The 22,481-nt window shown below is 55.9% G+C and overlaps 1 protein-coding gene across 3 annotated transcripts in view; it reads left to right on the forward strand.

The window, feature by feature from the left end:
* The first annotated feature begins 8,053 nt into the window (after positions 1-8,053).
* The window catches only part of LOC134339634 (protein LBH-like), a 29,604-nt gene continuing 15,176 nt past the window's right edge, over positions 8,054-22,481 (forward strand). Inside the window, exons 1-3 of one of the 3 annotated variants that reach the window (XM_063036314.1) lie at positions 8,081-8,178; positions 14,807-14,908; positions 16,812-16,924. In XM_063036314.1, the coding sequence (XP_062892384.1) occupies positions 16,841-16,924 (84 nt within the window). In that variant the 5' untranslated portion in view covers positions 8,081-8,178; positions 14,807-14,908; positions 16,812-16,840. Of the gene's footprint in view, positions 8,179-12,554; positions 12,757-14,806; positions 14,909-16,811; positions 16,925-22,481 lie in introns of those variants that run through there. The other 2 variants (XM_063036315.1, XM_063036316.1) reach the window with 2 other exon arrangements.

Below are 22,481 nucleotides of genomic sequence, written 5' to 3' on the forward strand. Positions count from 1 at the left end.
AGATAGAGTGGATGTGGAGAGGATGTTTCCTATAGTGGGGGAGTCTAGGACCAGAGGACACCGATAGAGTGGATGTGGAGAGGATGTTTACTATAGCGGGCGAGTCTGGGACCAGAGGACACAGATAGATTGGATGTGGATAAGATGTTTCCTATAGCAGGGGAGTCTAGGACCAGAGGACACAGATAGAGTGGATGTGGAGCGGATGTTTCCTATAGTAGGGGAGTCTAGGACCAGAGGACACAGATAGAGTGGATGTGGAGAGGATGTTTACTATAGCGGGGGAGTCTGGGACCAGAGGACACAGATAGATTGGATGTGGATAAGATGTTTTGCTATAGTGAGGGAGTCTAGGACCAAGGATACAGATAGAGTGGATGTGGAGAGGATGTTTCCTATAGTGGGGGAGTCTAGGACCAGAGGACACAGACAGAGTGGATGTGGAGAGGATGTTTCCTATAGTGGGGGAGTCTAGGACCAGAGGACACAGATAGAGTGGATGTGGAGAGGATGTTTCCTATAGTGGGGGAGTCTAGGACCAGAGGACACAGATAGAGTGGATGTGGAGAGGATGTTTCCTGTAGTGGGGGAGTCTAGGACCAGAGGACACAGATAGAGTCGATGTGGAGAGGATGTTTCCTATGCTGGGGGAGTCTAGGACCAGAGGGCACAGATAGAGTGGATGTGGAAAGGATGTTTCCTATAGTGGGGGAGTCTCGGACCGGAGGACACAGATAGAGTGGATGCGGAGAGGACGTTTCCTACATTGGGGGAGTCTAGGACCGGAGGACACAGATAGAGTGGACGCGGAGAGGATGTTTCCTATAGTGGGGGAGTCTGGGACCAGAGGGCACAGATAGAGTGGATGTGGAAAGGATGTTTCCTATAGTGGGGGAGTCTAGGACCTGAGGACACAGATAGAGTGGATGTGGAGAGGATGTTTCCTATACCTGGGGTGTCTGGGACCAGAGGACACAGATAGAGTGGATGTGGAGAGGATGTTTCCTACAGTGGGGGAGTCTAGGACCAGAGGATACAGATAGAGTGGATGTGGAGAGGATGTTTCCTATAGTGGGGGAGTCTAGGACCAGAGGGCTCGGATAGAGTGGATGTGGAAAGGATGTTTCCTATAGTGGGGGAGTCTAGGACCTGAAGACACAGATAGAGTGGATGTGGAGAGGATGTTTCCTATAGTGGGGGTGTCTGGGACCAGAGGACACAGATAGAGTGGATGTGGAGAGGATGTTTCCTACAGTGGGGGAGTCTAGGACCAGAGGATACAGATAGAGTGGATGTGAAGAGGATGTTTCCTATAGTGGGGGAGTCTAGGACCAGAGGGCTCGGATAGAGTGGATGTGGAGAGGATGTTTCCTATAGTGCGGGAGTCTAGGACCAGAGGACACAGATAGTGGGTGTGGAGAGGATGTTTCCTATAGTGGGGGAGTCTAGGACCAGAGGACACAGATAGAGTGGATGTGGAGAGGATATTCCCTATAGTGGGGGAGTCTTGGTCACAGCCTCAGAAATGAAATTCGCCCCTTTAGAACAGAGATGAGAGGAAATTTCTTTAGTCAGACGAGTTCCTTGCCACAGATGACTGTGCAGGCCAAGTCATTGGGTATATTTAAACCAGAGGTTGATAGGTTTTTGACGAGTAGGAATGTCAAAGGTTACAGAGTGAAGGCAGGAGATTGAGGTTGAGAGAGATAATAAATCAGCCATGATTGTATCGTGGAGCAGGCTCGATAGCTGAATAGGTGAATTCTTCTCCTCTGTCTGCTGCCTTATGGTGTTATGGAGGGTGCGTGGAACACGCCTCCAGGGGTGGTGGGAAAGGCAGATAAACTAGAGACATTTACGAGCCTGTTAGATAGGTAGATAGAAAACTGGAGGGCTGTGTGGGAGGGAAGGATTAGACTCATCTTGGAGTGGGTGAAAGGGTCAGCACAACATTGTGGGCCAAAGGGCCTGTATGGGGCACCAGTTCTGGATCAGGGGTAGTAGCCTCCCTACCCTCTCACCGCCCACCCCCAGACAATCACGCTGCTGACACCTCTGATTGCAACGGAGAAGGCCATTTTCCCCATTGGGAGGATGCCGGCTCCCACCAGTCCTCCTCCCCCCTTTGAGAAGAAACAGTCGTATCAGACCTGTAGATAAGAGTTAACCAATCAGATATCCACTATTCAAAGCCAATAGGCTTTCTGTAATTTTTAATTTTGCTGAACAAGGATGAGACTTTCTGGCCCTTCGAGCCGCATCGCACGGCAACCCGATTTAACCCCAGCCTAATCACGGGACAATTTACAACAACCAATGAACCCACCGACCGGTACGTCTTTGGACTGTGGGAGGAAACCAAAGCACCCGGAGGAAACCCACGCCGTCATAGTGGGAACGTACAAGCCCTTTGCCAAAGGCCGCGGGAATCGAACCCGTGTCACTGATATTGTGAAGCATTACGCGAAGTGTTCTCCAATGGCAGCCAGCCTGAGGGGACCTAGCCAGCTTGCATTTGTCCTCCAGGGAGTAAAGTCCGAACGATTCAGTCCTCTCCTATAACTCAGGCCCTCCAGACCCGGCACTCTGATACATACCGTCCTCCAGATCAGCTGGATCCCAAATACAGTCTGTGGTCTCACAATCTCTCTCTCTCTGTCACACACATACACCTCGTTCTCTCACACACACTCTCTCCCTCTCTCCATCATACACACTCTCTCTCTCTCCCCTCCCCTCCCTCGTTCAGACGCTCGAGTCTGACTCTCCTCGGGGCTTTGAGCTGTGGCTGAGCTCAGCTGCTGACGTGCCTGCTCTCTCAGCACAGTCCCCAGCAAAGCACAGGCCTCGTGGAGGTCTGCGGTCTCCGTCCGCGCACGCGATGCCATTTATAGCACGGCTTCCTTCCACGGGCCGCGTCCGCAGAACACAGAACGGCCCATCACATGGTGCCCACCCCTTACTCTAACCCTTTCCCTCCCACGTACCCTCCATTTCTCTGTCATCCATGTACTTGTCAGAGTTTTCAAAACTGTGCCGAATATGTCTGCGTCTGGCACCACTCCTGGCACAGGAAGTGGTTTGACTGCAACATATGAGAGAGGTTTTGACTCGAACGTGGATTGGAGGGGTATGGAGGGTAATGGGCCAGGTGTGAATACAACTCAACTTTATTGTCATTGCTCAAGACAACGAGATTGTGTTGCCACTCCAGTCCAAGCAAATCAGTCGTTTACAATGCACGTGTACGGCTCAACCTATAAACCCATTGCCCATATTTACCTGCAACAAGAGATTTCCGTAGTCCCCAACACTCACAGGCCATCGGCAGGCCGGGGTGTAGCATTCTTCAGCTGCATGATCGATCTGCGCACCAGGTCGATTTGGAAAGGTTGGGTTCGGGCCAAAACGTGGCGGCAGAGTCCAGGCTCAGAGTGTGACAGGGCCCGGAGGGAACTGAGGCTGAGGCCTGCTCTGGACTCTCTGACGTTTCCTCGGCTCTGCGCTGAACTGAAGCTCAGGCTGCGGCCTGCTCCGGGCTCTGTGACGTTTACTCAGCTCTGCGCTGAACTGAGGCTGAGGCTGCGGCCTGCTCCGGGCTCTGTGACGTTTACTCAGCTCTGCGCTGAACTGAGGCTCAGGCTGCAGCCTGCTCCAGACTCTGTGACGTTTACTCAGCTCTGCGCTGAACTGAAGCTCAGGCTGCGGCCTGCTCCGGGCTCTGTGACGTTTACTCAGCTCTGCGCTGAACTGAGGCTCAGGCTGCGGCCTGCTCCAGACTCTGTGACATTTATTCAGCTCTGCGCTGAACTGAGGCTGAGGCTGCGGCCTGCTCCGGACTCTGTGACATTTATTCAGCTCTGCGCTGAACTGAGGCTGAGGCTACGGCCTGCTCTGGACTTGCTATCTATGGACTCACTTTCGTTCTGAAGGCTATTTGTTTATTTATACTGTTTGCACAATTTGTTTTTTTTTCCTACACTTTGGGTGTTTGATGGGCTTCTTCTAATGGGTCGTACTGGGCTTCTTTGTTTCATGGCTGCCTGTCAGGAGGCACAATGTGTACATACTTTAATAATAAATCTACTTTGAACTTTGAACAGTCCTCGGGAAGAATCTGTTTTTCAGTCTTATTGTCTCTGTATCTCTGTAGGAGATTGAACGCACAGTGTCCGGGACGGGATGGGTCTTTAATGATGTCATGAGCACACCGTAGGCATCGAGAGTCGTAGATGGTCTCCAGGTCCGGTTGTCGAGTCCCGGTGATGTACGGAGCTAATCACCCATTGGAGAGCTTTGTGACCTGCCTTGCTGCAGACAGAGTCCCACGCTGCCGTTCCACCCGTCAGTACGCTCTCCGTCGCACACCGATCAAAGCTGGCCGCCGATACTCCGAGCGGGTCGATAGGACCAGGCAGAGAATTAGAGCGACAGCTCAGCACGGACTAGGTGGGCCAAAGGGCCTGTTTCTGCGCTGGCGTGCGTTGCGGCTCCTTGTCTGCAGGAGGCAGACAGACTGAGTGACCGGTGAGGAACAGGCAGGCCGAGTTTAACGTGGGGGACGTGTATGGGCCTCGGCAGGAGGAAAGAAGAGATGGAAAGAAACTTCAAACTGTTGTGACTGGGAACAAAGTCACCAGAGAGGCACTGAAGGTGGTTGACATAGAAGAAAAAGCATTTCAGGGTGTATACTGTGTACATTTCTCTGACCTTTGAAGTCTTTTTTTTTCAGCCAGACAAGAAAACCTCATACTGGAGACACTCTTGGAAGCAGAGGGCTGCTCGACCCAATATTACTTGACACTTTTATACGCTAAGGTACAATTACACAGTCACAATGTATCTACAGTTCTTTCTTTGGATCACATGCAGTTTTCACACTCCCCCAGCTTCGCACCCACGCTCCAGACACCCAAAATGGGAGTTAACACCCCTGAGACCTGCTGGCTCCCTAGCTGCATGTCTGCAGCTGTGTTCAGAGAAGCCCATTTCTCTGAGCTGTGTTTTCGATCCAAACTCAAATCTGAAGACTGCTGAAATAGAACATAGAACATAGAATAGTACAGCACAGTCCGGGCCCTTTGGCCCACAATGTTGTGCCGACCCTCAAACCCTGCCTCCCATATAACCCCCAAAATTAACATTTGCTCTGTGCCATAACCCCAGGATAACACCCTAACACATCCCAACAAAGCTCAGAGGGACCTCGGTGTCCTAGTAAGGTTAGCAGGTGGGTCGTACAGGAACTTAAGATGGCAGAGAGGGCTTTTTGCCCTTCAGTGGGGGGGCCAGGGGGCAGTTGGAGTTTAAGAACAGGGAGGGCATGCTCTGGGTGCACAGGGTGTTGTTGAGGCCGCATCTGGAGTACCGTCACAAAATGCCGGAGGAGTTTCGGGCCGAGTCCCTTCATCAGGGACTCAACAGATTTCAAAGTTCAAAGTCAATTGATTATCAAAGGTACATATATGTCGCCAGATACAGTACTGAGAGTCATTTACGTGCAGGCTTTCTCAGCAAGAACAAAGAAACAACAAAATAATTATAATAGTTTGTAAATAAACAAGCAATAAATATCGGGAACAAGAGACAGAGAGCCTGTGAAAGTGAGTCTGGAGGCTGTGGGAACAGTTCAGTGTCGGGGCGAGTGAAGTTACCCTCCCTGGTTCAGGAGCCTGACGGTTGAGGGGTAATAACTGTTCCTGAACCTGGTGGTGTGGGACCTGAGGCTCCTGTACTTCCTTCCTAAGACTAAGGAGCTGGTGGTAGACCTGAGGAGGGCTAAGGTACTGGTGACCCCTGTTTCCATCCAGGGGGTCAGTGTGGACATGGTGGAGGATTACAAATACCTGGGGGATACGAATTGACAATAAACTGGACTGGTCTAAGAACACTGAGGCTGTCTACAAGAAGGGTCAGAGCCGCGTCTATTTCCTGAGGAGACTGAGGTCCTTTAACATCTGCCGGACGATGCTGAGGATGTTCTACGAGTCTGTGGTGGCCAGTGCGATCATGTTTGCTGTTGTGTGCTGGGGCAGCTGGCTGAGGGTAGCAGACACCAACAGAATCAACAAACTCATTCGTAAGGCCAGTGATGTTGTGGGGATGGAACTGGACTCTCTGACGGTGGTGTGTGAAAAGAGGATGCTGTCCAAGTTGCATGCCATCTTGGACAATGTCTCCCATCCACTACATAATGTACTGGGTGGGCACAGGAGTACGTTCAGCCAGAGACTCATTCCACCGAGATGCAACACAGAGCGTCATAGGAAGTCATTCCTGCCTGTGGCCATCAAACTTTACAACTCCTCCCTTGGAGGGTCAGACACCCTGAGCCAATAGGCTGGTCCTGGACTTATTTCCTGGCATAATTTACATATTACTATTTAATTATTTATGGTGCAACTGTAACGAAAACCAATTTTCCCCGGGATCAATAAAGTCTGACTATGACTATGATGGCAGCAGCGAGAAGAGAGCCTGGCCTGGGTGGTGGGGGCCCCTGACGATGGATGACGCTTTCCTGCCACACGTTTCATGTAGATGTGCTCAATAGTGGGGAGGGCTTTACCCGTGATGGACCCGGGCCCAACCCATCACTTTCTCACAAACAAGGGAGAATCTGCAGGTGCTGGAAATCTGAGCAACGCACACAAAATGCTGGAGGAACTCAGCAGGCCGGGCAGCATCTACAGGAAAAAAAAAGTACAGTCGACATCTCGGGCCGAGACTTTTTTTTTGTCCACAGATGCTGCCTGCCCTGCTGAGTTCCTCCAGCATTTTGTGTGTGACGCTTCCACTACTTTGTGTAGGATGTTCCAATCAAGGGCATTGGGGTTCCCATACCAGGCCGTGATGCATCCAGTCACCACACAGTTTGTCAAAGTTTGAGCTGTCACGCTGAACTTTCGCAAACTTCTCAAGAAGTTCTGTAGATGCGCTGCCGCGCTTTCTTTGTAATGGCGCTGACCGGGGGAGTGCGGACCGCTTGGGTCCGTGTTCCCTGGACTTTGACACGCGAACGGGGCTGGACACGGGAGGTGTTGGGATGTGGACGTACATGCCGGGACACAGTTACACAACGCAGGGTCGGTCTTAACACTGGGGTTTGGGGAAATGCCTTCTCTCCGAGAGGGGGTGAATCTCTGCTCCCCTCGGGGGTGGGGGGTGGTGGTGGAGACCGGATCACCCAGAGAGAGAGCCGCATCGTAAAGCAGCGGTAGGCACAACGCTTTACCGTACCCGTGACCCGGGGTTCACTTCCCGCGGCCTCTCCCCGTGTGGGTTTCCTCCGGGGGCTCCGGTTTCCTCCCACAGCCCGAGGACGTGCGGGTTCGGGTGAGAGAGTTGTGGGGCGCGCCCCCAGCACATTCCTCACTGATTTGATTCAACGCAAAATGTCGCTTTTCGCTGCCCGTTTCAATGTCCCTTTTACACTCCGGCAGCTCGTCCCATATCAGGACCACCCCCTGTGTGTGTGTGTGTGTGTGTGTGTGTGTGTGTGTGTGTGTGTGTGTGTGTGTGTGAGAGAGACAGAGAGAGAGAGAGAGAGAAACTAGACCCTCAGCTTCCTACCAAAACTCTCCCCTCTCGCCTCAAACCGGGGCGCTCCGGTTATAGACTCGGACCTGCCCTCGATCTCCCTGGCCCTCAACGCTCACACCATCTCCCTCCCTCCTCCTCTCCCCTCACTCCTCCTCCTTTTCATATCCCTCTTCCCTCACTCTCATTCACCCCACCGTCAGCCCGAGACGCTCCCTCGTCCCTGCGCTGTTCGGGGGAGGGGATGAAGAGGGGTCGGGGGCGAGTGACTGTATCCCTCAGGGGTTGCGGGCGACGCTCCCTCGTCCCTGCGCTGTTCGGGGGAGGGCATGAGGAGGGGTCGGGGGCGAGCGACAGTACCCCTTGGGGGCTGCGGGAGACGCTCCCTCGTCCCTGCGCTGTTCGGGGGAGGGGGTGAGGAGGGGTCGGGGGCGAGCGACTGTACCCCTCAGGGGCTGCAGGAGACGCTCCCTCGTCCCTGCGCTGTTCGGGGGAGGGGATGAGGAGGGATCTGGGGCGAGCGGCGCCTTTAACGTCGTGTCCACGTGGGCGGCGAGGCTCCTCCCGCTTTGCCCGGAAGCCCCGGCGGGACCGAACTGGGTCGAGGAGCGCTGCTCTCGGGGGAGCAGCCGCCGTGCGGTGAGTCCGTCACTGAGCGGCGAACGGGGGCTCCGCGGGGCCGAGCCGTGTCCACCGAGAGGGACCCGTCCCCACCGGGGGCGTTCCGTGTCCACCGGGGTCGATCGGGGCTCTCCTGGAGCATCCCTGTCCACCGGGACGGTCCGTGTTTACCGGGGCGAACCGTACTTACCGGAACGATCCCTGTCCACCGGGAGCGGCTGGTGTTCACCGGAGCGACCCGTATCGACCGGGACGAGCCTTTGTTTACCGGGGGCGATCTGAGTTCCCCGGGAGCTCCCACTATCCCCCGAGGGAACAATCCGTGACCCCCGGGAGCGATCAGTGTCCACCGGGGACGGTGAGGGAGCTCTCCTCGGTGGGAGGGGCGGGAAATACTCCCCTACCCCCGGCCTGGGTTGTTCGGGAGTGGGGCGGCGGGATGGGCACAGCGGGATCGGGAGCGAGCGGCAGTGCCCGGTGTATCTCAGCGTGCGGAGCTCCCTCACCACCCCTCCCACTCTGCAGAGCTCCCTCACCGCCCCTCTCACAGTGTAAAGTTCCCTCACAGCCCCTCCCACTATTCAGAGCTCCCTCACCACCCCTCCCACAGTGCGGAGCTCCCTCACCACCCCTCCCACTCTGCAGAGCTCCCTCTCACAGTGTAAAGCTCCCTCACTATCTCTCCCACAGTGCGGAGCTCCCTCACCACCCCTCCCATTCTGCAGAGCTCCCTCTCACAGTGTAAAGCTCCCTCACTATCTCTCCCACTATACAGAGCTCCCTCACAGGCCCTGTCACTCTGCAGAGCTCCCTCACCAACACCACCCCTCCCACTGTGCGGAGCTCCCTCACCCCCCACAATGCGGAGCTCCCTCCCCCCTCCCCCTCCCCCCCCCCCACATTGCGGAGCTCCCTCAGCGCGGCCGGATAGTGTTGACACTGAGGGCAGGAGGCCGTGCCTTTAGACCGAAAGTCTGATGCTGGGAGGTTGGGCCGGGCCCCCGCCATTCGGAGGTTGAAATGATTCAGATGAGCTGCCTGTCCGTCTCAGCGTGACGGGGCTGCCCTCTTCCTCTTCCCCCGCAGCCTGCTTCCCCTTGCGAGCTCGGCTCGGGACCCTGCGGCTGGCTCAGTCGCCTCCGACCCGCCGCCCTGCGTCTCCTCCAACTCGGCTTGTGGCTAGACCTCAAACTGCGCTGAGATGTCTTCCTCCGCCCGGGGCGCTCGGCTGGGTCGGTGTGGGGGAAGCTGGGGTCGGTCACAATCTGCTGCCTTCCTGCCTTCCGTCTCAGCATCCCTCTACCTGCACCCCCCCCCCACTCACTCACTCACTCACTCACTCACTCACTCACTCTGTGGGTCTCTCTCTGTCTCTCTTTCTCTCATAGAACTACAGAACACGACAGCACGGAAAACAGGCCATTCGGCCCGTCTAGTCTGTGCCGAAACCTTATCCTGCCTGTCCCATTGGCCTGCACCCAGTCCCTCCGGACCTCTCCTGTCCATGTACCTGTCTGATTTATACTTAAAACTTAATAGTGAGCCCGCACTTACCACGTCAGTTGGCGGCTGTTCCTCACTCCCACCACTCCCACCAGCTCGTTCCTCACTCCCTCCACTCCCATCACTCCCACCAGCTCGTTCCTCACTCCCTCCACCCCCATCACTCCCACCAGCTCGTTCCTCACTCCCTCCACTCCCATCACTCCCACCAGCTCGTTCCTCACTCCCTCCACTCCCATCACTCCCACCAGCTCGTTCCTCACTCCCTCCACTCCCATCACTCCCACCAGCTCGTTCCTCACTCCCTCCACTCTCTGAGTGAAGAAGTTCCCCCTAACCCTCTCCCCTTTCACCCTAAACCCATGCCCTCTCGTATTTATCTCTCCTAATCTGAGTGGAAAAAGCCTATTCACGGTTATTCTGTTTATATCCCTCATAATTTTGTAAACCTCTATCAAATCTCCCCTCATTCTCTGTGTGTGTGTGTCTCTCTCTCTGTCTCTCTGTCTGTCTTTCACACCATGGACCCTTACCATAAACTGAGTGGTACCCCAACTCCGGGCTGGGAACCCCAGCTCTAAACATTTCTTAACCATATCCCTGTCGAAGTGTCTGTTAAATGTGAATGTACCGGCCTCAACCACTTCCTGTGGCAGCTCGTTCCATGTACTCACCAGCCCGTGGGTGCAGAAGTTGCCCCTCAGGTTCCTGTTAAATCTCTCCCCCCTCACCTTAAACCTGTGCCCTCTGGTTCCTGATGCCCCAGGCGTGAGGAAACACTGTTTGTTTTAACCCTGTCTGTGTCCCTCATGGTTCTACACACCTCTGTAAGGTCACCCCTCAGTCCCCACATCCTATCTGTGTCCCTCATGGTTCTACGCACCTCCATATGGTCACCCCTCAGTCTCCTACACCCTCTCTGTGTCCCTCCTGGTTCTATACACATCTATAATGTCACCCCTCAATCCCCTACACCCTATCTGTGTCCCTCGTAGTTCTACACACCTCTATAAGGTCACCCCTCAGTCCCCTACACCCTATCTGTGTCCCTCATGGTTCTATACACCTCTATAAGGTCACTCCTCAGTCCCCTACACCCTATCTGTGTCCCTCATGGTTCTACACACCTCTATAAGGTCACCCCTCAGTCCCCTACACCCTATCTGTGTCCCTCATGGTTCTACACACCTCTATAAGGTCACTCCCTCAGTCCCCTACACCCTATCTGTGTCCCTCATGGTTCTACACACCTCCATAAGGTCACTCCCTCAGTCCCCTACACCCTATCTGTGTCCCTCATGGTTCTACACACCTCCATAAGGTCACTCCTCAGTCCCCTACACCCTATCTGTGTCCCTCGTAGTTCTACACACCTCTATAAGGTCACTCCCTCAGTCCCCTACACCCTATCTGTGTCCCTCATGGTTCTACACACCTCTATAAGGTCACCCCTCAGTCCCCTACACCCTATCTGTGTCCCTCATGGTTCTACACACCTCCATAAGGTCACTCCTCAGTCTCCTACACCCTATCTGTGTCCCTCATGGTTCTACACACCTCTATAAGGTCACCCCTCAGTCCCCTACACCCTATCTGTGTCCCTCATGGTTCTACACATCTCTATAAGGTCACCCCTCAGTCCCCTACACCCTATCTGTGTCCCTCATGGTTCTACACACCTCTATAAGGTCACCCCTCAGTCCCCTACATTCAGGGTGTGAAGCCCCAGCCTGCCCAACCTCTCTCCCTCAAGACCCGGCAATTTCATCATAAACCACCTTTGTCATCTTACAACTCAAAGACATCTTTCCTACATCAGGGTGACCAAAATAGAGTGCAATATTCTAAATGCGGCCTCACCAAGATCTTGTACAACTGTAACATAACATAAGGCCATAAGACACAGGAGCAGAATTAGGCCATTTGGCCCATCGAGTTTGCTCCACCATTTCCTCATGGTTGATCCATTTTCCCTCTCAGCCCCAATCTCCTGCCTTCTCCCCGTATCCCTTCACGCCCTGACCAACCAGGAACCTATCAAACTCTGCCTTAAATATACCCAACAACTCAGACTCCACAGCTGCCTGTGGCAAAGAATTCCCCAGATTCACCCCTCCTCTGGCTAAAGAAATTCCTCCTCATCTCCGTTCTAAAATGAAGCCCCTCTTCTGAGGCTGTGCCCTCTCGTCCTAGACTCCTCCACCATAGGAAACATCCTCTCCACATCCACTCTATCTGTGTCCTCTGGTCCTAGACTCCCCCACCATAGGAAACATCCTCTCGACATCCACTCTATCTGTGTCCTCTGGTCCTAGACTCCCCCACCATAGGAAACATCCTCTCCACATCCACTCTATCTGTGTCCTCTGGTCCTAGACTCCCCCACCATAGGAAACATCCTCTCCACATCCACTCTATCTGTGTCCTCTGGTCCTAGACTCCCCCACTATAGGAAACATCCTCTCCACATCCACTCTATCTGTGCCCTCCGGTCCTCTCTCCTCTCTCCCTCTCACTCTCACTCTCACTCTCACTCTCACTCTCTCTCTCCTCTCTCTCTCTCCTCTCTCACTCTCTCTCCTCTCTCTCTCTCTCCCCTCTCTCGCTCCTCTCTCTCTCCTCTCTTTCTCTCTCTCTCCCCTCTCTCACTCCTCTCTCTCTTTCTCTCTCTCTCCTCTCTCTCTTTCTCTCTCTCACTCTCTCTCTCTCCCCTCTCTCTCTCTCTCTCCTCTCTCTCTTTCTCTCTCTCACTCTCTCTCTCTATCTCTCTCTCTCTCTCCTCTCTCCTCTATCTCTCTCTCTCTCCTCTCTCTCCTCTCTCTCTCTCTCTCTCCTCTCTCTCTCTCTCTCTCTCTCTCTCCGCTCTCTGGCTGCATCTTACAGCTGAGAGAGGGCTTCCTGTTGATGGAGATTAACATCGCTGAGTGCAAACACCATCCCGCCCCCAGCTCTGCCTCACTGCTCTGGGGCGACACACATCAGGCTGTCAGCAGCCGTTCCCGGAAAGCGCAGGCCGCAGGGTCCTGCCCACAGTGCCACCGTCACTTTCCACCGCGCTCCCCTCCGGTATTACGCTAACACGGGCATCGGGAGGTGAGTCCTGTCGTCGGGGGCGGGAGGGGGGAGCGGAGAAGACGGTGGGGGGGGTGGATAATGTGTGGTGTTTGTGGTTCCCCTCCCTGTCTTGAAAAACGCTCCCTTCCGTGCACACTCACCTGTCTCTGTGACCCCCTCCGGCCCCTACACCCCTCCCTGTCTCTGTGACCCCCTCCAGCCCCTACACCCCTCCCTGTCTCTGTGACCCCCTCCAGCCCCTACACCCCTCCCTGTCTCTGTAACCCCCTCCCGCCACTACACCCCTCCCAGTCTCTGTAACCCCCTCTAACCCATGCACCCCTCCCTGTCTCTGTAACCCCCTCCGGTCCCTACACCCCTCCCTGTCTCTGTAACCCCCTCCAGCCCCTACACCCCTCCCTGTCTCTGTGATCCCCTCCGGCCCCTACACCCCTCCCTGTCTCTGTAACCCCCTCCGGTCCCTACACCCCTCCCTGTCTCTGTAACCCCCTCCAGCCCCTACACCCCTCCCTGTCTCTGTGACCCCCTCCGGCCCCTACACCCCTCCCTGTCTCTGTAACCCCCTCCAGCCCCTACACCCCTCCCTGTCTCTGTGACCCCCTCCGGCCCCTACACCCCTCCCTGTCTCTGTGACCCCCTCCGGCCCCTACACCCCTCCCTGTCTCTGTGACCCCCTCCGGCCCCTACACCCCTCCCTGTCTCTGTAACCCCCTCCCGCCACTACACCCCTCCCTGTCTCTGTAACCCCCTCCAACCCATGCAACCCTCCCTGTCTCTGTAACCCCCTCCGGTCCCTACACCTCTCCCTGTCTCTGTAACCCCCTCCAGCCCCTACACCCCTCCCTGTCTCTGTAACCCCCTCCAGCCCCTACACCCCTCCAGCCCCTACACCCCTCCCCGTCTCTGTAACCCCCTCCAGCGTCTACACCCCTCCCTGTCTCTGTAACCCCCTCCGGCCCCTACACCCCTCCCTGTCTCTGTAACCCCCTCCGGCCCCGACACCCCTCCCTGTCTCTCTAACCCCCTCCAGCCCCTACACCCCTCCCTGTCTCTGTAACCCCCTCCAGCCCCTACACTCCTCCCTGTCTCTGTAACCCCCTCTGACCCCTACACCCCTCCCTGTCTCTGTAATCCCCTCCGGCCCCGACACCCCTCCCTGTCTCTGTAACCCCCTCCGGCCCCTACACCCCTCCCTGTCTCTGTAACCCCCTCTGGCCCCTACACCCCTCCCTGTCTCTGTAACCCCCTCCGGCCCCTACACCCCTCCCCGTCTCTGTAACCCCCTCCGGCCCCTACACCCCTCCCTGTCTCTGTAACCCCCTCCAGCCCCTACACCCCTCCCTGTCTCTGTAACCCCCTCTGGCCCCCACACCCCTCCCCGTCTCTGTAACCCCCTCCGGCCCCTACACCCCTTCCTGTCTCTGTAACCCCCTCCATCCCCTACACCCTTCCCCGCCTCTGTAACCACCTCCATCCCCTCCTCCCCTCCCTGTCTCTTTGAACCGCTCCGGCCACCACACCCCTCCCTGTCTCTGTAACCCCCTCCGGCCCCTACACCCCTCCCTGTCTCTGTAAACCCCTCTGGCCCCTACACCCTTCCTGTCTCTGTAACCCCCTCTGGCCCCTACACCACTCCCTGTCTCTGTAACCCCCTCCGGCCCCTACACCCCTCCCTGTCTCTGTAACCCCCTCCAGCCCCTACACCCCTCCCTGTCTCTGTAACCCCCTCCGACCCCTACACCCCTCCCTGTCTCTGTAACCCCCTCTGACCCCTACACCCCTCCCTGTCTCTGTAACCCCCTCCGGCCCCAACACCCCTCCCTGTCTCTGTAACCCCCTCCAGCCCCTACACCCCTCCCTGTCTCTGTAACACCCTCCGGCCCCTACACCCCTCCCTGCCTCTGTAACCCCCTCCAGCCCCTACACCCCTCCCTGTCTCTGTAACCCCGATCTGACCCCCCCAAACCCTCTCACTGTGCCGACATCAGCCATACCGTAAACTCTGGAAGCCTCTGCTAACCCCCTCCGCTGTCCTTACACTTCCTCCCCTCCCCTTCCTGAAATCCAGCACGGACTTGACGGGCCGAAGGGCCAGCCCCCGCTGTCGACTGTTCGCATTCAGACTCCGGGCGCTGAGGTCTCACTGCTGCAGCCCAAGAGGTGTTGTTTGGTAGGTTAAATGGTCACTTGTGCTGTCAGCTCGTTCCACTCTCTCACCACCCTCTGAGTGAAGACGTTGCCCCTCATGTTCCCCTTAAACTCCTCACCTTTCACCCTTAACCCATGACCTCTGGTTGTAGTCCCACCCAACCTCAGTGGAAAATGCCTGCTTGCATTTACCCTATCTATACCCCTCATAGTTTTGTATTTCTCTATCAAATCTCCCCTCAATCTTCTACGTTCTAGAGAATAAAGTCCTGACCTGTTTAATCTTTCCTTATAACCCGGGTTCTCCAGACCCGGGGACATGCTTGGGAATTTTCCTATGGCTGAGTGACTGAGGCTTTCGTCGGTCAGGGTTGACGATGGATGTTGCATGCTGACTGTCTAGATACGCAAGCCGGGGCAGTATGATACGGAGAGCGAGCTGTTCCCCGCACAGCGAGCTCCCCCCCCCCCCGTCTCCACGCGGCTGATGATCCCTAAGGAACGGCAGAGACCGACACAGTTTGGCACACAGAGTTGCCAGTCGGCGTCGAACTCAACGTAGGGCTGCCCTGGGGATTCCAGCTCTGGATATTTCCCTCGGGGGTTTACTCCCGGAGCCCTCCCCATGAGCGGGTGTAGCCGCAAGGTAACGGAGGTTTGAGATGGGAGATTTCCCTCCCTTGGATGAGCCGGGCAATCCCTCATCTGCCCGAAACCACTGGTTTTTAAGGCATCAGTAGCCCGCCTTTGCCCCTTCCCCTGTCAGCAGAAACGGTTCCGCCCGGCTCGGTAGCGAAGCCACGCGTGAGGGCCAGGGGCTGGACTCGGTTGTCAGAGGCATTCATCTTGAACACAGACCACTGCAGCACCATACTGGCCCTGAACGGATCTCTGACGCTGAAACGTCACTCTCCCTCCGCACCATACTGTCTGCCTGCAGTCTCTGTCTGTCACTGGAACCACCCTTTTCACTTGCGCACGGAATGACAGGTCTGGATAGAACACAGGCAAAGTCTTCCTCCTGCAGATCCAGAAATGTTACAGGCCCTTCGGCCCACGGTGTTGTGCTGACCCTTTAACCCTTTAACTCTTCCCTCCGACGTAACCCTCCATTGCTCCGTCATTTATGTGTCTATCTGCCAGACTTTTAAGGAGGGGTCTCGGCCCGAAACGTCAACTGTTTGTTCATCTCCATAGATGCTGTCTGACCCGCTGAGTTCCTCCGGCATTTTGTGCGTGATGCTCTTAAACGTCCCTAATGTACCTGCCCCTCCCACCACCCTTGGCAGGGTGTTCCACACATCCACCACTCTCTGTGTGCTAAAAACCTACCTCTGACATTCCCCCCTATACTTTCATCCAATCACCTTAAAATCATGCCTCCTCGTATTAACCATTTCCACCCTGGGTGGAGTCTCTGGCTGTCCACTCGATCTGTGCCTCTTATCCTCTGTCAAGTCACCTCTGATCCTCCAAAGAGAAAAGCCCGAGCTCGCTCAACCTCTCCTCACAAGACACGCTCTCTCATCCAGGCGGCATCCTGGTGAATCTCCTCTGCATCCTCCCTAAAGCCTCCACATCCTTCCTACAATGAGGGGACCAGAACTGAACACAGTTCTCCAAGTTGAAGCAACCAGGTGGGCATTAGGACCCAGGGGAGCCCTCCCAAGCAACCTGGTCAGCAGATGACCCACTTCCCCGTGCTGACCCTCAGCGGAGGAGGTCCGTAGGTGGCTACTAGGGCCCGCGGGGGCTGCCTCAGAACCAGCAGACCACCAACGGACCCTCGGCTAGCAGGCGCTAGGCCTCCTCCGTGGCCACTGGGGCCGGCCCCCGGTGTCGGGGATCCGGGGACAGGTGGTTGTCGGGCTCCTCGGTCGCTGGGACAAGCCTCCCTCAACACCCCGTCCCCTCTGTCCCCGCAGGAAACAGCGAGGAGGGACCTCTCCCCAGCATGGCACAGATGCTTGTCAGTGGCTGTAAGCCCACCCAGGAGGGGCTGCCCCTCGGGCAGGACGACAATGGACTTCCCTTCCAGGTAAAGGCAGGGTGGCGGGCGAGAAGAACACTGCGGGGGGACAGGACAAGGCGGGAGGGAGAGAGAGAGAGGGGTGGGGAGGAAGAGGGAAGCCGTCAAGTCTATTGTCATTTAACTTACATATATATATAGGCATCCATTAGTGAGACCATGGATTTGTGCCTTGGAAGGTTTCCAGGGCGTAGGCCTGGGCAAGATTGTATGGAACACCGGCAGTTGCCCATGCTGCAAGTCTCCCCTCTCCATGACACCGATGTTGTCCAAGGGAAGGGCATTAGGACCCATACAGCTTGGCACCGGTGTCATCGCAGAGCAATGTGTGATTAAGTGCCTTGCTCAAGGACACAACACGCTGCTCGGCCGAGGCTCGAACTCACGACCTTCAGATCACTAGACCGACGCCTTAACCACTTGGCCACACACCAACTACTATATAATTTAACTATATGATCGTATACTGTCAAACAAGACAACGTTTCTCCAGAACACACAGTAGTACACAGAACACACAATAATTTAGGAAAGGAAGGATTAAATTTACAGCTGAAAGTAAAGTCATAAATTAAGTATTGTAGGGTACAGATTAATGGGGAACACTTCGAATGCGATGCGGCCGGGAGTTCAGAAGCCTCATGGCCCTGAGGGAAGAGGTTGTTTCCATCCTGACCGTTCTTGTCTTTACGCATCGGAGACTCCTGCCTGATGGTAGAAAGTCAAAGAGGATGCTGGATGGACGGGTGGGATCCTTGATAACACTCAGGCCCTGCGTAGGCAGCGCTGCTGAGAAACATCCCCGATGGACGGTAGCAAGACCCCTGTGATCCTCTCGGCCGTCCTCACAGTCCTTCGTAGGGACTTCCAGTCCAATGGGGGAGAGGGGCAGAGAGAGGGCGGAGGAGGGAGGGAGGGAGGAGTAGGAGAGAGGGGTGGAAGAGAGAGAGGGAGGGGCACAGAAAGAGGTGGCTGAGCGGGGCAAATGGGGGGAGGAGGAGAGGGTGAGGAGGAGTAATAGGGGTAAGAGGGAGGGGGGTGAGAGTGGAGAGAGAGAGGGAGGGAGAACAAGGGGGAAGAGAGGGGCTGAGGGGGAGAGAGAGCGAGAGAAGGAGGGAGGGAAAGAGGGAAGGTGAGAGAGACGGGAGGAAGAGAGAGGGGAGAGGAGGGTTGAGGGGGAGCGGTAAAGAGAGAGACAGGGAGAACACGGGAAGAGAGAGGGGTCGAGAGAGGAGGAGGGAGCGAAGAGGGGAGGGAGAGACGGGGAGATGTGGTGGATTGGCTGTGGAGGGAGGAGAGAGGAGGGAAGGGAGAGACGGGGAGATGTGGTGGATTGGCTGTGGAGGGAGGAGAGAGGAGGGAAGGGAGAGACGGGGAGATGTGGTGGATTGGCTGCGGAGGGAGGAGAGAGGAGGGAAGGGAGCCCTGCCCCTGTCAGTGCTCAGCTTGGCAGATTTCCCCGGGCCAGCTATAAATAACACAGGACCTTGGCCTCACTCGGTCCCAGTCTGAGAGAGTTTGCTTTATTATTCTGACCATGAAAATAGCTCGCTGGGAAAACAGTCCCAGGGAAAGCCTCCGCATCCCTCGCGAGGGAACCAACACTGGGGGGCGTCGGTCGGGTAAATGCAAGCAGGCTTTTCCCACTGTGCTTGGGTGAGACGAGAACTGGAGGTCACAGGTTAAGGGTGAAAGGTGAAAAGTTTAAGGGGAACTTCACTCGCTCGGGGGGGGGGGGCCTGGGGAGAGCGTGGAATGAGCAGCCAGCGTGTGGCGGGTTGGAGCTCGATTGCAATGTTTAAGAGAAGTTTGGATAGGTACGTGGATGGGAGGGGTACAGAGGGAAATGGTCTGGGCAGAATAACGGTCCAGCATGGACTAGATGGGCCGAAGGTCCAGTTTTGTGCTGTCGTGCTCTATGACTCTATAATGAAGGGCGACGGCAGACCGAAACAGCCGCGGCCGCCACGTGGGCTGGGACAGCCCCGAGGGGCCGATTGGCCGCCTCCTGCTGCCTCCCCCCCACCCCCGCATATCTGAGCGCCTGGTCGTCGTGTGGAAGCCGTGGCAGGTCAGGGGTTAAGCTGGTCCCCCTCCGCGTAGATGGGCTGAAGGGCCTGTTTCGCGCCCTACAACTATAAAGGCAGGCGAATGAGACCGGCTTGGCGGGCTCTGGGGTCAGTATAGATCAGACGGGCCGAGCGGCCTGCTTCCCGGGCACACCCCAGCGATGGTTCGATTCATTCAGAGACACGGTGCAGAAGAGGCCCTTTCCGGCCCGACGAGCTGCCCTGCCCAGCAAGCCACAGATTTAACCCCAGCCCAGTCACAGGACAATCTACAACGACCAATTAACCTACCAACCGCTACGCCTTTGGACTGTGGGAGGAAACCAGAGCACCCGGAGGAAACCCATGCGGCCGCGGGGAGGACGTACAAGCCCCTCACGGGCAGCGTCAGGACTGAACGCTGAGCTCCGACACCCTGCGCACGAACCGCGAGGCTGCCGTGGCGTGACCAGAACGGTTCGTGCTTCGAGCCGAGGCCCTCCGGTCCTGCCACGACGCCGGCCTCGACCCGCACGAGGAGTGCCCGGGGCCTGTCCTGCGAGACAGGTGAGGTCCGTCCGAAGTCACCCCGGTCCGCCCACTCCCCTGCGCGCCCAAGCCCAGCCCGGGTGTCAGCTGGGCCGCCGACTCCCGGCGTCTCACCCCATGGGCCCGGGCGCTGGAGGTCAGTCTCTCCGGGAACTGCCTCGGGGAAGGTCCACCCCGCTCTCCCCTCACTGACCGTCCCTCCGTCCTGAGGTGAGAGGGGGGAGAAGGTCACTGACGCCCGTGGGACGCTCGGTTCCTTACGAGCCCCTGCACGCGGGGAGAAGTGAGACCACGGCCGGGACATCGGCTGGTAAACGTGACCGTGTGGCAGGAACGTCACAAGGTGCCAGGCTGTGACCAACTCTACAAGGGAGGGAGCAGAGAGGGAGAGGAGGGTAGAGGGGGCAGAGAGAGGAGAGGAGAGAGATAGAGGGTAGAGAGAGATGGGGGGGTAAGGGGGAGATAGAGGGGAGGAGAGAGGGGGACAGAGATAGAGATGGAGAGAGTGAAAGGAAGATTGAAGCGGAAGAGACTGCACCCACCAGCCTTGTTATTCCGAGGTCCCCATTAATGTCGCCCACCATCCCCCCTGGGGGTTACCACTGACCAGGGACTCCACTGGGAGAGAGAACAGCCAGAATCCCCTTGTCCCGTTTCCCCAGCCTCTTCTGCCGAGTTCCCCACCCGCCCAAGGGCATGCGGACTCACCATTGCTCTGAGCGGTAAATTTTTACACGGGCCTGAAAACTGTGCGACACTTTCAATGTTTTTGTTCTGCAATTATGCATAGTATGAATATTTAGAACGCAAATTGAAAAGTCACACACATTTGATTTCATTTATTAATTGAAGGGTAGAGTGAAACACAGTAAGACAAAGAAAATCTTCCACGGTTTCGTAAACTTTTTTCTCGCGGCATCCAATTCCAGCTGCGTGGCAACGAAGGCTATGTGTGTAGGAGCATCTTGGCTACTGTGCGGCCGTGCACCTGCGCAGCTCGGAGGGAACAGTGCTTGAGACGGCAGCGGGGGTCGTGCAGAAAGGGCCTCCCACACGGGAGGGGCAGAAGCCGTTTTAAAAGCCCATGCCAAAGGAAGGTTTGTTTCTCAAAGAGAGTTACCGGGGCAACGGGCACAAACAGCAGCAAGAGTCAATTCCCCTGGGTGTCTGTGCATCAGTCCCAGGACGTCATGGTCCTGACGTGGGCTCAGTTCGCAGTGCCTGTGCTCCGTAAAGAAACAGTCCCGCCCCGCACTGGGACAGTGTGTGGACCTGGATTAGATCCGCACAAATCTGGACTTGTCTGCAAAGGCAGGACCACTCTTGGGTACTAGCGTGTTCTGACCCCTAATAGCCAACTCAAGGTGCGGAGGGGGGTGGAGACAGAAGGTTATTTGAGAGCTTGGAGGAGGGCGTCACGATCGCGTAGCGTTCAGGGCGGAGGAAACCCGCGGGGAGGACGTTCCGAACTTCGGAGCTCAGTTCCCGCGCCGTCTGGAAGGAGTTTGTACGTTCTCCCCGTGACCGCATGGGTTTCCTCCCGGTGCTCCGGTTTCCTCCCACAGTCCGAAGTCGGACCGGTTGGTAGGCTAATCAGTCGTTGTAAATTGTCCCATGATTAGTCGACGAGGGTTAAATAGTTTGGGTTTCTGGGCGGGCGCTGTCTCTTAAAAAAGAAACCTAATAAAATATAAAAGTCCTTGTTTGGTAGCCGACCTTTTTAAAAACAATTGGTTCAGTTGTGGGCGGACAAGAAGGTTGCAGAAGGGCATCCTGGGAGGATTTTTCACTCTGGGGCCACTGTATTAGGTCCAGGAGAGGAACCCGGTGTGATCTTCTGCTGCTGTATCCCGTCCACTTCCAGGTTTGACGTGTTGTGCATTCAGAGATGCTCTTCTGCACACCACTGTTGTAACGTGTGGTTATTTGAGTTACCGTCACCTTCCTGTCAGTTTGAACCAGTCCGGCCAATCTCCTCTGACCTCTCTCATTAACAAGGCGTCTTCACCCACATGATGTTTTTTGCTTTTTGCACCATTCTCTGTAAACTCTAGAGATGGTTGTGTGTGAAAATCCCAGGAGATCAGCAGCTGCTGAGATACTCAAACCACCCCATCTGGCACCAACAATCAATCCACAGTCAAATGATCACATTTCTTCCCCACTCTGACGTTTGGTCTGAACAGCAACTGAACCTCGTGACCGTGTCCACGTGCTTTTGTGCGTTGAGCTGCTGCCACGTGATTGGCTGATTAGATATCCGCATTAACGAGCAGGTGTACAGCTGTACCTAATAAACTGGCCACTGAGTATAGCCCAGTTACAGATCTGGATGCAGAAATAGGAGACAGGGTTTAATCTGGGTCAGTGTGTGAGGTGGAGGTGAAATGTCATTGAGGAAGTTTGTGGTTACTGGCAGTACCCTCATAGCTCCTGTGTTGTGTGGTTGGCACGAGTAATACTCTTATCTCATTACAGACAGAGCCCACCCGTTTTCTTTAAAGTCTATTAGCAGCTGATGCATCTTCCTTTCGTCGGCCCTTTCCCACCCCCGTACAAAAGGGCTAGCTGCTCTCTGCAACTCTTGATTTTATTCTCGAACCAAACTCTCCGAGGCCAGGGATCAAAGTCTGACAGAGATCAACGGTTCGACGTCTGAGCTAAACCCCTCGTCTCTCTGACGCGTTCCCCCGCGGGTCTGTAGCACCCACTATCGTACCAGCCGAGAGCAGTTAGCTAGAGGCAGGGCAGGGAACTACGATTCCCCCCACCCACCCACCCTATGGGTGACGTGTGCCTGTCAGGGAGATCGAATGAACAGCCCGCCCCCAATTTCCGGTTACGGTGAACCTGCGTCAGACCAGCACCGTAGCTTCACCATTCCCTGACAGGAGTATTCCTGTGGGAATCCACAAGAAAGGCTGGTGACGTACCAGGGTCAGGGTTAGGAATCTTGGCTAAGTGATGAA

This window comes from Mobula hypostoma, chromosome 30 (genome assembly GCF_963921235.1).
Source record: "Mobula hypostoma chromosome 30, sMobHyp1.1, whole genome shotgun sequence".
Classification (NCBI taxonomy): domain Eukaryota; kingdom Metazoa; phylum Chordata; class Chondrichthyes; order Myliobatiformes; family Myliobatidae; genus Mobula; species Mobula hypostoma.